At 53.3% G+C, this 14,103-nt stretch overlaps 1 protein-coding gene across 1 annotated transcript in view; it reads right to left on the bottom strand.

Moving 5' to 3' along the window:
* The window catches only part of USP8 (ubiquitin specific peptidase 8), a 55,407-nt gene extending 44,330 nt beyond the window's left edge, over positions 1 to 11,077 (bottom strand). Inside the window, exons 1-2 of the mRNA XM_029065390.2 lie at positions 10,987 to 11,077; positions 767 to 934 (exon numbers count right to left, since the gene is read on the bottom strand). Of these exons, the coding sequence (XP_028921223.1) occupies positions 767 to 870 (104 nt within the window). The 5' untranslated portion in view covers positions 871 to 934; positions 10,987 to 11,077. The remainder of the gene's footprint in view (positions 1 to 766; positions 935 to 10,986) is intronic.
* Positions 11,078 to 14,103: the final 3,026 nt, after the last annotated feature.

Below are 14,103 nucleotides of genomic sequence, written 5' to 3'. Positions count from 1 at the left end.
AAGAACTCCAGATTGTACGTTCCTTGTGGGCAGGGAATGTATCCACCTACTCGAATGGACTGCTCTCTCCCCAGCACCTAGTAGTGACCCAGTCAGCGCTCAAAAAGGAAGCAGCGGGACCTAGCGGATGGAGCCCAGGCCTGGGAGTCAGAAGGTCCTGGGTTCTAATCCCGGCTCCGCCGCTTATCCGCTGTGTGGCCCGGGGCATGTCACTTCATTTCTCTGAGCCTCATTTATCTCATCTGTAAAATGGGGATTACACTGTGAGCCCCAAGTGGGACGGGGATTGTGTCCAACCTGATTAGCTTGTATAGTAAGCACTTAAATACCGTTCAAAAAAATAAATACCTCTGATTGAAGGGATCATGTCTACCTACTCAGTTGCACTGTACTCTCCCCAGTGCTTAGTTCAGTGCTCTACACGCAGCCAGCGCTCAGTAAATACCACACTGACTGACGGAATTAAATACCACTGGTTGACAGAGTTCGACTGGGTGTCGATTTATTTCTCCCCGAAGGATCCCCAGCCCCAGAAATACTCAGTTTACTCTAGAATCACTCTGTGCGTGACTGAACCTTTTAAAAAATACTCACCCTCCAATATTAGAAGCTTAACATTAACCCAAGAGGCAAGAGCTGTCACTTCATTTATCCAACTGCTTATCTTTTCAACTACTACTAAACCAACTGCCCGGCTCCCCTGGCTTTTAAACATTGAAACCTGGGGTCGCTTTGCAAAGTATGCTCTAAAAAAAACCATACGTACGATTTGGTACTTATTTTCTCTGGTTTAACTTCTGTCTTCTTGTTAAGATCTTTCAGTGAAGAACAGAGGTAGAGGTCTTTAGGTCCGGAGGCCACAGCAGGCATGGCAAACTGTGGTGACGTTCACCCTTCAGGGACAGATGAGCGCTTCTGGGTTAAAACAACTCTCCTGAAAGAAAAAAATGGGAAAAAATATGTTTTGGTCCCTTAAGATGACACACGAGAATTCTCAGACAGATGAAAATGAAAGAGAAGAACCTTTTCGAGTTAACGCTTTACTAAAATTCTATCTACCCTTGAATTATTTCCACTGATCTTCTTGAGTCCTCTCCAATTTCTCCAAACTTGTCTAAATCATGGAGGCCCAAGGGGGCTCCATTCAAGAAGAGCTGAAAAGATCGTAAACCCACCCACTCACCCACCTACAAAAAATAAGATTTTTCAGTGCTTTGCACATAGTAAGCGCTTAACAAACACCATTATTATTATTCAAAAGAGAGTTCCCTCCCCCTCTCCACATCACACTACGATTGGGCTGAGGCATCCGGGCATAGGTTCATTCATTCATTCAATAGTATTTACTGAGCGCTCACTATGTGCAGAGCACTATACTAAGCGCTTAGCATTGTACCTAGGTTCTCATCCCGGCCTCCACCACTTGTCCACTGGGTGACCCTTGGGCAAATCACTTCGCTTCTCTGGGCCTCACTTCCCTCATCTGGAAAACGGGCATTAATAATAATGATGATGATGATGGCATTTGTTAAGCGCTTACTATGCGCCGAGCACTGTAAACCTGATTACGTTGTATCTACCCCAGCGCTTAGAACAGTGTTTGGCACGTAGTAAGCACTTAACAAATACCGTCATTATTATTTAACTAATAACAACTGAATTTCCATCACCCCCTCCGGACTGTCCGCTCGTTATGGGCAGGGAACGGATCTGCTAATTCTGGTGCACTGTACTCTCCCGAGCATTTAGTACAGTGCTCTGCACAGTTAGTGCTTCTCTGGACTGTCAAGGTGTCTGCTAACTCTGTTGGACTGTATTTTCCCAAGAGCTTAATAGGGTGTTCTGCACACCGTTAGCGCTCAGATGATTTCACTGACTGAATAATTTTAAAAGCACCCAGGACGTAGAGCCTACTTCATTCGATTGTGTGCCAGGGCACCTTACTACGCGCTTGAGAGAGTACAATATTACAACAAACAGACTCATTCCCTGCCCACTTAAAGTACAGAGCTCACGGTCCAGAGATGAGCTTACAGCCTAGAGGGTAACTAATAATAATGACAGCATCTGTTAAGCGCTTACTACGTGCCAAGCGCTGTTCTAAGTGCTGGGAGTGGGGGGGAGAAACAAGGTAATCAGGGTGTCCCGCGTGGGGCTCACGGTCTTAATCCCCATTTTGCAGATGAGGTGACTGAGGCACAGAGGAGTCAAGTGACTTGCTCCAAGGCCCACGGCTGATAAGTGGCGGAGCCGGGATTAGAACCCAAGACCTTCTGATGCCCCAGTCTGTGCTCTACCCACTAGGCAGGGCTGCTTCTTTAGCATAACCATATACCACAGCCCCTTCACCCTGGCCGAGCTTCATCACGCCCCTGCACGACGCCATGGTCAATCGGTCCGTCGTATTTCCTCAACGCTTACGGCGTGCAGAACACTGGACTAAGCGCTTGGGAGAGGACAACAGAACGGCCGCGTTCCCGGCCCGCAACGAGCTTACGGACTAGAGGTTACAGCCCGGCAGCCGTGAAACCTCGCTCACCGGAGAGAGACTGACAGAGCAGAAGGCAACGCTGACCGGGACCCTCTAGACTGTAAGCTCGTTGTGGGCAGGGGATGTGCTCTTAACGATGGCGCTTACTACGTGCAAAGCACTGTTCTAAGCGCTGGGGAGGATACGAGGGGATCGGGTTGTTCCACATGGGGCTCTTCTACTGGTGTACTGTACCCTCCCAAGCACGTAATACACAGCGCTCTGCTCAGGGCAAGCACTAAATAAATACTTTTCTCTTTCTTCTTTCTTCTGACTGGGGTGCAAGGAGAGCCATACACTGGAACCCAGGGAGAGAGGAAGAGATAGAGACGCACACGTATTCATTCTCTCTCCCCCTCTCCCTCCTGGGAAAGCAGTGAGGATCTGAAGTGAGGAGTGGCTGGATAATTGCACTGGCTTATTTAACGGCCTCCGACCTCTACCCGCTTCCACTCTCCACCCCACACTCTCCACCTTCTCGGAAGGCGGCTCGCTACCCGCTCCTCAAGAGCCTTCATCGCCATCCCGTTGCCCTCGGCATCAAGCAAAGACTCTCCGCGACCGGTTTCCAGGCTCTCCACCGACCCTCCCCACCTCATATGTAATAATCACGATAACTGAGGCGTCTGTTAAACACTCACATTGTGCCCGGCGTCGCCCTAAGCGCTGGGGTAGATACGAGGTTGGACCCGGTCCCTGTCCCCCGTGGGGCTCACAGTCTCAATCCTCATTTTCCAGATGAGGTCGCCTAGGCCCAGAGAAGTGACTTGTCCGAGGTCACAAAGCAGATGAGCGGCGTTCGGAGCCCGGTCCTTCCGACTGCCAGATGCGTAGTCGGCGGGACACTAGGCCTCGCTCCGCGCCCGGATTTCCCAGCTGACTCTTTCGGTTCTTCCCAGGCCAAATTTCTAAACCGGAAGTGAAATTAAAACTCGCCTCAAAAGAGACCGAATCCCCTTTAGGAGAGGAAGCAGTGCGACGCAGTGGAAAGAACCCGGAGCCCGAGAGTCAGAAGCTCTCGATTTTAACCCCTGCTCTGTCACGTATCTGCTGTGGGACCTTGGGCAACTCACTTCGCTTCTCTTCCCTTCAGTTGTCCTCTTCTCCCTCCTAATTAGATTGGCAGCCCCGTGTGGGACGGGGACTGTGTCGACCGGATTTGCCTACATCTACCCCGGGGCTCAGATCAGCGTTAGGCTCACGGTGTGCGCTTAACAACATTCTCAAAACAAGACGCCTCGCTACTCCAAGTGCAAAGGGGGAATAAGATGGTAACGTGAGACATGTCCTCTACTTTAATAAGAATAATAATAATAGTACTTGTTAAGCAAACAGGTGGCGGAGCCGGGATTAGAACCCAGGCCCTTCTGGCCCCCCAGGCCCAGGCACACGTAAGGCGGAAGTAAGGTAATCGGGTTGGACAGAGTCCGTAACAGTGAATGGTATTTACTGAGGGCTTACTGCGCGCAGAGCACTGTACTAAGCACTTGGGAGAGTACAACAGAGCAATAAAACAGACACGTTCCCTGCTCAACGTGGGGTTCGCAGTCTCGATCCCCGCTTTATAAACGAGGTCCAGGCAACTCAGTGCCAAACAACAACTAAAGCATCCGCTTGGAAGCAGTTCCAGCTGGAAGGGGAATTCTGGCACTGAATCTTTTTCCAATATTCAATTCCGGACCCACCTGCTTTCCTTTCCTAAAGGTTATCTGTTATGCGCTTACTATATGCCAGGCGCTGTACTAAGCGCTGGCGTAGACGCAAGCTCATCAGGTTGGACAAGGCTCCACGACCCACATGGGGCCCACAGTCTCGATCCCCATTTTCCAAACGGGGGAACTGAGGCCTGGGGAAGTGAAGTGACTGTCGCACAGCAGAGAGGAGACGGGGTCGGCATTAGAACCCAGGGCCCACTCTTCTTGTTCTTGAGCTAAATGGACCCCATTCTTGCCTCTCCCGCTTCCGCTCCCACCCCACACTGTTCCTCGGGTTTGGAACTCCCGTCCCGTGTCCGATCTGTCGTAGCTCTTCCCACGTTCAACGCCCTCCTAAAATCCACCCTCCCCCAGCAAGCCTTCCCCCATCAGCTCCAAACTCCCTAATCACAACATCCCAGCAATCGCTTCTACCACGTGGTAGTGCCATTCTTCGGCACTCGGATATGTTTATCTAATCGATAATAATAGTTAATTGTTAGGCTGCATGTTAAGCACTTACTACGTTCCTGGACACAGCCCCTGTCTCAAATAGCGCTCGGTCTCAGGAGGGAGTACTACCGAATCCCCATTTTTACAGATGAGGAAACTGAAGCCCAGGGAAGGGACGTGACCGAGGAAGGGCACACAGCAGAAAAGAGGCGGAGCTGAGATTAGAACCCAGGTCCTCAGCCCCCCAGGCCCGTGTCCTTTCCACTAGGCCGTGCTGCTTCTCCAGTAGCTCTACGTTCACTGATTTATTCTCATTACTCTTTCTCATTAAGAGTTCAAGCACGCGGAGGGCAAGGAATGGATCTCTTCTGCTGTACTTGCCCCAACTACTTAATTCAGCATACGACATCCAACTCATCTACGAATTCAACAATAATAATAATATTTGTTAAGCGCTTACTATGTGCCAAGGACTGTTCTAAGCGCCGGGGGAGACACGAGGTATGAGGTTGTCCCCCGTAGGGCTCACAGTCTTCATCCCCATTTTCCAGGTGAGGTCACTGAGGCCCAGAGAAGTGAAGTGACTTGCCCAAAGTCACACAGCTGATGCGTGGCGGAGCCGGGATTAGAACCCACGACCTCTGACTCCCGAGCCTGGGCTCTTTCCGCTAAGCCTCGCTGCCTCTCCAATACGACTAGGAGCAAGAAAAGGGAGAGGGGAAGGGAAGACGGTGCCCTGAATAATAACATTTTAAATACTGTTACATCATTTTAGGCAGACTGAGAGAATTCTCGGGATTCTTCTCCAAGTCCTTTAGACTGCAAGTTCGATGAAGGCAGGGAATGTATCTGTTTACCATTCTGGCGTACTCGTCCAAGCACTTAGCTCAGTGCTTCGCACACACTAAGCGCTCAATAAATACGGCTGAATGAATAAACGAATGTAAACAGACTATCAAAATCTACTAAAATTAGAGTAAGATTCCCTGCTCCTAGATTAGGGAATGATGAATTTGATTCTCCCAGTGCCTAAAGTTATTCCCCGGAGGAAGTCTGAGAGGCACGTTGGCTCTTCAGACCTTCCAGGGGAAGCATTTCTTAGTCCACTGGAGCAGCGTATGGAGCAAACACTAAACGGTAATAGTTCCCTGGTAATCTGAAGGAGTTAATGCTCCTCTTAAAGTGCACTGGGTAGAGTTAAGACCAGTGCTTAGCACACAGTAAGCGCTTAACAGACACCAGCATTATTATTAAAGAGAGCTGACGCACCATTATCTAGCTTCTTTAGATCTAATGCACCAATTACAATACTGTACAGTAAACTGAAGTTCCCGGATTCAAAAATAAAGAAATCCAACCTAAATCAACGATTCCACCCTTCCGGCAATACTTACTGCCTCTGTGCCTGATTCTATATTAGGTGCTTCGGCATTAAAATTACATTAGAATAACCGCTACCGGCAAAACTCAGCCCGTGATCCAAGCTCACCAAGTAGCGTGGCCGAGTGGATAGAGCACAGGTCTGGAAGTCGGAAAGACCCGGATTCTGATCCCAAATCCCAGCTCTGCCACTTGTCTACCGGGTGACCTCGGCCAAGTCACCTCACCTCTGTGCTTCATTTACTTTATCCGTAAAATGGTGATTTAAAAAGTCCCTGGCGCTGTGTGTGAATATGTATAAACAAAGTCTCTGATATTACATCTGCTGGATGGTTTTGTGTGTTTGTTAAACAGACCGGTTTCCAAACCCAGGAGGCTCTTTATACTCCTCGAGGAAAACTTAGTCAAATAAAGAAACGGTCAGCTAAAATGATCAGAGACCCTGACCATCTCCCTCACGAGAAAAGACGGAAAATTTGATTAAGATTTCCAGCTGAGGAGGAAAGGGCCGACAGAGACAAGATCGATGGTTGCACAATCATGACGAGCGTGGGAGGGGTAAAGGCGGAATTATTGTTCGCCGATTCCCAAACACCAGAACCATGGGCCCTCTCTGAAGAAGTGACAGGTCCTCAAGGAACCGGAGGAATCGTTATTCCTCAGAGAGCGGCCGGGGTACAGTCGCGATTGATTTCTACAGGAAATACCATGGGATGAAAGCACTGATAAGTCTAAGGGAAGATGGGAAAACCTTGAGGATGAGACGACCGTCATGGGTTCTTTAAAAGGAAAGTTAAGGGACGTGGAGGGAAAAGTCTGGAATGTTAATCCATCTCTAACCACTATGGAGGGATGTCACGGAGGGCGACCTGAGACCGTGAACCTGTGTGGGGCAGGGACTGGGTCCGTTCTTGTGTTATTCTTAATATTATTATTATATCATGGTTTTCATTATGCCCCTTCTCTGTGTCAAGTTCCGTACTAAGCGCTAGGGAAGATGCAAGTTAAATTAGTTTGCAAACTCCCAGTTCCACATGGGACAGTAAGTAGGAGGGAGAAGAGGTATCGAATCCCCATTTTACAGTTGAGGAAACAGACGCAGACAAGTTAAGTGACCTGCCCAAGGTGACACAGCAACCGACTGACAGAGTGGGATTAGAGCCCCGATCTTCTGACTCCCAGCCCCGGGCCCCTTCCACGAGGTCACGCTGCTTCTCGGCAAGCTCCTTGTGTCGACCAACTCCTTCGAACCGCGCTCTGCCTACGGTAGGCATTTAATCAAAACCACTGATCGTTCTGCACCGGTGCTGGGCAGCGTGCTTCAATCGTTCATTCTGATCGTACTCACCGAGCGCTTACCGCGGGCACGGCACCCAGCAATAATAATGACGGTATCTGTTAAGCGCTTACTGTGTACCAAGGACCGAGGCGGCTATACGGTCATCAGGCCGTCAAATGTGGGGCTCCCAGTCTTCATCCCCAGTGTCCGGATGAGGTCACGGGAGGCCCAGAGAAGTGCAGCGACATGCCCGAAGTCACACAGCTGACAGAGTGGCGGAGCGGGGATCAGAACCCAGGACCTCTGACCGCCCCCGCCGCCAAGCCCAGGCTCCTGCCACTGAGCCACGCCAAGTACACAGTCAGTACTTGGGAGAGTACAACAGGACCATAAACAGATCCAGTCTCCGCCCACAACAAGAGGGGGAGCTTGGCACTCGATAGGCACTTACCAAATACCATCATCATCAACCCACGTGCCGTTCCTCCACGAACACCGGGGCCACACCGGTCCAACAATACGGCATTACGCCCTCACGCTTCTGCCCTTTCCACCTAAAAAGGCCGAGCACGTCTCCGCTAGCGTCGAAAAACGTCACGCAAGCGGCGATTTGGGAATAATCGTGCTTGGTTCATCTCCCGCTCCCCGGTATTCCCAGGCAGCTTCCACTCTGTGCCACTCTGCTCCCTGCCGACTCACATGACCACTACAGAAAAGGCAGAACTTTTTAGATTACATATGACCTTAAAAAACAAAAAAGGGGGGAAAGCGAGCATTCTGCGCTTTCAAGTTTCCTCCTCTCACGCTGTCAGTCCTCAGACCGCTATCGCATCAATTTTAATCTGATTTTATTCACTGCTGCAGAGCCATCTTGCTGCATAATTCATGGGAAACATTTGAGCGTGCCGGATTAGAGAGGAATTCACATTTCCAGGAAGTATTACTGACTGGTGAAGACCTTGCAGGATCCGTTCCCCTTCCAGCCGAGAGCATTAAGGGAGAAGGATAAATCCCCGAGGAAGGGGGGACCCTCCCCAAAGCCACCTCGGGGCACTCGACGACGGATCCGTTTCCAAAAGCGTCTCTGACGCTGGGGGTCAAGACGCCCGATCGGCCGCTTGGGCAAAACCGCGGAGGCGGGCGAGACGAAACCTCTTCCCCACATCTGACCTTCTTAAATGGCTGCGGCACAGACCCTGGATGGTGCCGGGCCTGGCCTGCGGACCTAGAGTGGGTGTGAGGCACGCAATCCAGCGGGGGTACTTACTGAGCGCCTACCGTGTGCACGGCACTCTACTAAGCGCTCGGGAGAGGACAATCCAACAGAACTAGCAGACGCGTGAGCCCGCTGCTGGGCAGGGATCGTCTCTATCTGTTGCCGAATTGTACATTCCAAGCGCTCGGTACGGTGCTCTGCACGCTCTGTAATTCATTCATTCGTTCATTCAATAGTATTTACTGAGTGCTTACTATGGGCAGAGCACTGTACCGAGCGCTTGGAACGTACAATTCGGCAACAGATAGAGACGATCCCTGCCCAGTGATGGGCTCAATAACTACGACTGAATGAATAAATGACTGAAAGTGCCCTTCCCCCAGTGAGCCTAGATGGGGAGGCAAACGTTAAGACAGGTAATTTAGGATGTAAATTAGGATATATAGTGCAGTGAAGCCTTTCCTCCGCCCCTTATTGCAAAATGTTGAAATTCCTTAGGCCCTGCCACCTTGCCAGGGAAGGGGTTCATTCATTCAATTGTATTTATTGAGCGCTTACTATGTGCTCATTCATTCAATACTATCTACTGAGCCCTTACTATGGGCAGAGCACTGTACTAAGCGCTTGGAAGGGACAACTGGGCAACAGATAGAGACCGTCCCTGCCCAACGACGGGCTCGCGGTCTGAACGGGGGAGACGGAGGGCAGAGCCAAAGAGAACAAAAGAAAAACAAGACATCGTCATCGAGAGAAATCGAATCGAGGGGATGTACACCTCATTAAGAGAACAAATAAGGTAATAGATAATATGTACAAATGAGCACAGTGCTGAGGGGAAGGGCAGAGGGTGGAGGGGAGAAGTAGAGGGGAAGGGGGGGGCTCAGTCTGGGAAGGCCTCCTGGAGGAGGTGGGCTCTCAGGAGGGCTTTGTAGAGGGGAGGTGCTCACTGTACTAAGCGCTTGGGATGTACGTGGGTTCTACGGAGGGAGGGGAGCTCCTCAAGGTCACGGCATCGACGGAGCAAAGGAGCCAGGAGCCCCCGGGTCCTGACCCCGGGGTCCCCCCGCCTCCTCCCCTCCAGCTCAGCAGCAGCAGCGTGGCCCAAAGGCAGAAGGACCTGGACTCCCATCCCGGCTCCTCCATCACCTGCCGGCTCTGTGACCTTGGGCGAGTCGTTTCCCTTCCTCCGGGCCTCGGGGATTCAGCCCGTCAGCCCTCCGGGGCTCGGCGGCGACAGCCCCGGCCTGGGACTCGGAGGTCGTGGGTTCTAATCCCGGCTCCGCCCCTTGTCAGCTGTGTGACCTTGGCCCAGTCCCTTCCCTTCTCCGGGCTTTAGGTCTCTCATCTGCCAAATGGGGATGGAGACCGTGAGCCTCACGGGAGACCACCTCATTTCCTAGTAATAATAATAATCACAGGGGTATTTGTTAAGCGCTTACTATGTGCGAAGCACTGTTCTGGGTTCTGGGGTAGATACGGGGTCATCAGGTTGTCCCCCGTGAGGCTCACACTCTTCAAACCCATTTTACAGAGGTCACTGAGGCCCGGGGAAGTGAAGTGACTTGTCCAAGGTCACACAGCCGACAAGGGGCGGAGCTGGGATTAGAACCCACGACCTCTGACTCCCCAGCCCGCCTCTTTTCCACTGAGCCACGCCTGTATCCAGCCCAGCGCTTAGGAGAGTGCTTGGCCCACTGTAGGCGCTTAAGAGATGCCGAATTGCCCCTTCCAGTACAGTACTCTGCACACAGTACGCGCTCAATAATGAATGAACTTCTCTGGGCCTCAGTGCCCTCATCTGGAAAACGGGGATGCAAACTGGGAGCCCCACGTAGGACCACCTGGTCACCTTGTATTCCCCCCTAGCGCTTAGAACAGGGCTTGGCACATAGTAAGCGCCTAACAAATACCACCATGATGATTATTATTAACCAATGGCAGCATTACTCTTATTAGGAAGCACTAGAAGAGGCGCTCCACAAATTCGACGGGCGGAAAGGACGAACTTCTGCTCTACCCCGGCGCTCGGGACGCTGCTTGGCTCGTAGGGAAGCGCTTAGCGAGGACCAGAAAATTCAAAAGAAAAGAAAGAAGGAGAGGGAAGGAGGGAGGGAGGGGGACGCCTCGAAATGGGAATTACGAGGGGAGGGGGGGGCCTTGATTTTTCCCGGTCTGGGCGGGAGAATGGGTGGCCCAGGTGGGGGGATGATGATGATGATAGTTGTTAAGCGCTGACTATATGCTGAACACTATTCTAAGCGCTGGGGGAGATAGAGGGTCATCAGATGGTCCCACGTGGGGCTCACGGTTTTTAATCCCCGTTTTTACAGATGGGGGAGGGGGAGGGGGAGGGGACCGCCCCTCCCCCCCCAAGAGGTGGGGGAGGCTGAGGAGCCCCTCCCCCCACCCCCGGGCGCGCGCGCGCGGCGCTTACCGTGTGTCCGGGCCCCGCCTCACTGCCGTGTCCCCGGCCGGCCGAGGCGAAGGCGGAGGCGGAGGCGGCGGCGGACGGCGGGGAGGGCGCTGAGCGCGCCGAGGGCCGCGGCGGCCATGGCGGGTCCGGCGGGGGGGAAAGGCCGCGGCTCCCGGCCTGCACCGCGCCGACCAACGACGGTCCGGGGGAGGGCGGGGAGGGGGGAGCCCGGCCCCCCGCCGCCGGCCAATCAGGAGCGTCCGGGGAGGAAAGGGGCGGGGCGTCGTCGGGGCCGCGCGCATGCGGGAAGGGGGAGGCCCTCCCCGGCCGGGGGGGGAACCGGCCCCCCGCCGGCGGCCAATCAGGAGCGTCCGGGGAGGAAAGGGGCGGGGCGTCGTCGGGGCCGCGCGCATGCGGGAAGGGAGAGGCCCTGCCCGGCCGGAGGGAGGGGAACAGGCCCCCCGCCGGCGGCCAATCAGGAGCGTCCGGGGCGGGGCGCCGCTGGCGTCGCGCGCATGCGGGAAGGATGGGGCCCCGCGGGGGGGCGGGGGGAGCCCGACCGCCCGCCGGCGACCAATCAGGAGCGTCCGGAGCGGGAAGGGGCGGGGCTCCCCTGTCGTCGCGCGCGTGCGGGAAGGATGGGGCCCCGTGGCGGGGGGGAGGGGAGGGGGAGACCAGCCTCACGTGATGGGGATGGCCGCCGCGTCGCTCTCCATCGCCACCAGGGGGCGCTCCGGACCGGCCCCATGGGTGGGGGGGGGGGGGGGGGGGGGGGGGCGCGCAACAGATGTGCGGAACAATCATCATCACGATCATGTTGGTATTGGTTGAGCGCTCACTACGTGCCCGGCCCTGTTCTAAGCGCTGGGATGGATACAAGGTCATCAGGTTGTCCCCCGTGGGGCTCACCGTCTTCATCCTCATTTTCCAGGTGAGGGAACTGAGGCCCAGAGAATAATAATAATAATGTTGGTATTGGTTAAGCACTCACTATGTAAGCGCTGGGGGAGATACAGGGTCATTCATTCAATTCATTCAATAGTATTTATTGAGCGCTTACTATGTGCAGAGCACTGGACTAAGCGCTTGGGATGAACAAGTCGGCAACAGATAGAGACGGTCCCTGCCGTCTGACGGGCTTACAGTCTAATCGGGGGAGACGGACAGACGAGAACGATGGCGATAAATAGAGTCAAAGGGGAAGAACATCTCGTAAACACAATGGCGACTAAATAGAATCGAGGCGATGTGCATTTCATTAACAAAATAAATAGGGTAATAAATATATACAGTTGAGCAGACGAGTACAGTGCTGAGGGGACGGGAAGGGAGAGGGGGAGGAGCAGAGGGAAATGAGGGGAAAAGAGGGTTAAGCTGCGGAGAGGTGAAGGGGGGTGGTGGAGTAGAGGGAGAAGGGGAGCTCAGTCTGGGAAGGCCTCTTGGAGGAGGTGAGTTTTAAGTAGGGTTTTGAAGAGGGGAAGAGAATCAGTTTGGCGGAGGTGAGGAGGGAGGGCGTTCCGGGACCGCGGGAGGACGTGGCCCCGGGGTCGACGGCGGGATAGGGTAATAATAATAATGTTGGTATTTGTTAAGCGCTTACTATGTGCCGAGCACTGTTCTAAGCGCTGGGGTAGACATAGGGGAATCAGGTTGTCCCACGTGGGGCTCACAGTCTTAATCCCCATTTTACAGATGAGGGAACTGAGGCACAGAGAAGTGAAGTGACTTGCCCACAGTCACACAGCCGACAAGTGGCAGAGCTGGGATTCGAACTCATGAGCCCTGACTCCAAAGCCCGTGCTCTTTCCACTGAGCCACGCTGCTTCTCTAGGGTCATCGGGTCGTCCCACCTGAGGCTCACAGTTAATCCCCATTTTACAGATGAGGGAACTGAGGCACAGAGAAGTGAGGTGACTCGCCCACAGTCGCACAGCTGCCAAGTGGCAGAGCCGGGATTCGAACCCATGACCTCTGACTCCCAAGTCCAGGTTCTTTCCACTGAGCCACGCCCCTCCCCTATCCACCCCTGCGCTTAGGACGGTGCCCGGCACATTCATTCAATAGTATTTATTGAGCGCTTACTAGCTGCAGAGCACTGTACTTGGCGCTTGGAAGGGACAATTCGGCAACAGATAGAGACCGTCCCTGCCCAATGACGGGCTCACAGTCTAAACGGGAGAAACAGACACCAGAACAAAACAAGTAGTCAGGCGTCGATACCATCAAGATAAATAGAATCATAGATATAGACACATCATTGATAAAAGCGTAATAAATAATAGACACAAATATGCACAAGTGCCGCAGTCCACGGAAGCGGTGCGGCGTAGTGGGTAGAGCCGGGGCCTGGGAGTCAGGAGGACCTGGGTTCTCATCCCAGCTCCTCCATTTCTTTGCTGTGTGACCTTGGGCGGGTCACTGCACTTCTCTGGCCCTCGGTCCCCTCATCTGTAAAATGGGGATTGAGACCGTGAGCCCCACCTGGGACGGGGACCGGGTCCCACTCGATTTGCTTGTACCCACCCCAGCGCGTCCTACAGTGCTCGGCACATAGTAAACGCTTAATAAGTACCATTACTATTATAATTATAAGCCTCCCATCGCCCAAAGTACCGCCTTCAGAGCATGGCACCCCAGCTGGGCCTTTTCCCCGGAGGGTTTTGTTTTGTTTATGATATTTGTTAATGATGAAAATAACAATAACTGCGGTATTTGTTAAGCACTATCACGGGCCAGGCACTGTCCTACGTCCTGGAGTGGATACAGGCAAACCGGGCTGGACGCGGTCCCCGTCCCACATGGGGCTCGCAGTCTCAATCCCCGTTTTATAGATGAGGGAACTGAGGCATAGAAGAGCAAAGTGACTATGTTCCCGGGGAGGGACTTAGAAGGGACTTCTAATCCGGGCTCTGCCACTTTTCTGCTGCGTGACCTTGGGTAGGTCAATTCACTTCGCTGGGTCACGGTCACCCATCTCCACCAAGAGGCCTTCCCTGATTAAGCCGCCTTTCCTCTTCTCTCACTCCCTTCTCCGTCGGCCTGACTCGCTCCCTTTATTCATCCCCGCGTTCGGGCCCCACACCGCTTATGACCATCTCTTGTCAGTTATTTATTTATATCAATGTCTGTCTCCCACTC

This window comes from Ornithorhynchus anatinus, chromosome 5 (genome assembly GCF_004115215.2).
Source record: "Ornithorhynchus anatinus isolate Pmale09 chromosome 5, mOrnAna1.pri.v4, whole genome shotgun sequence".
Taxonomy (NCBI): Eukaryota; Metazoa; Chordata; class Mammalia; order Monotremata; family Ornithorhynchidae; genus Ornithorhynchus; species Ornithorhynchus anatinus.
Note: the sequence above shows the minus strand (reverse complement) of the source record. Positions and strands in the feature narration are given on the sequence as shown.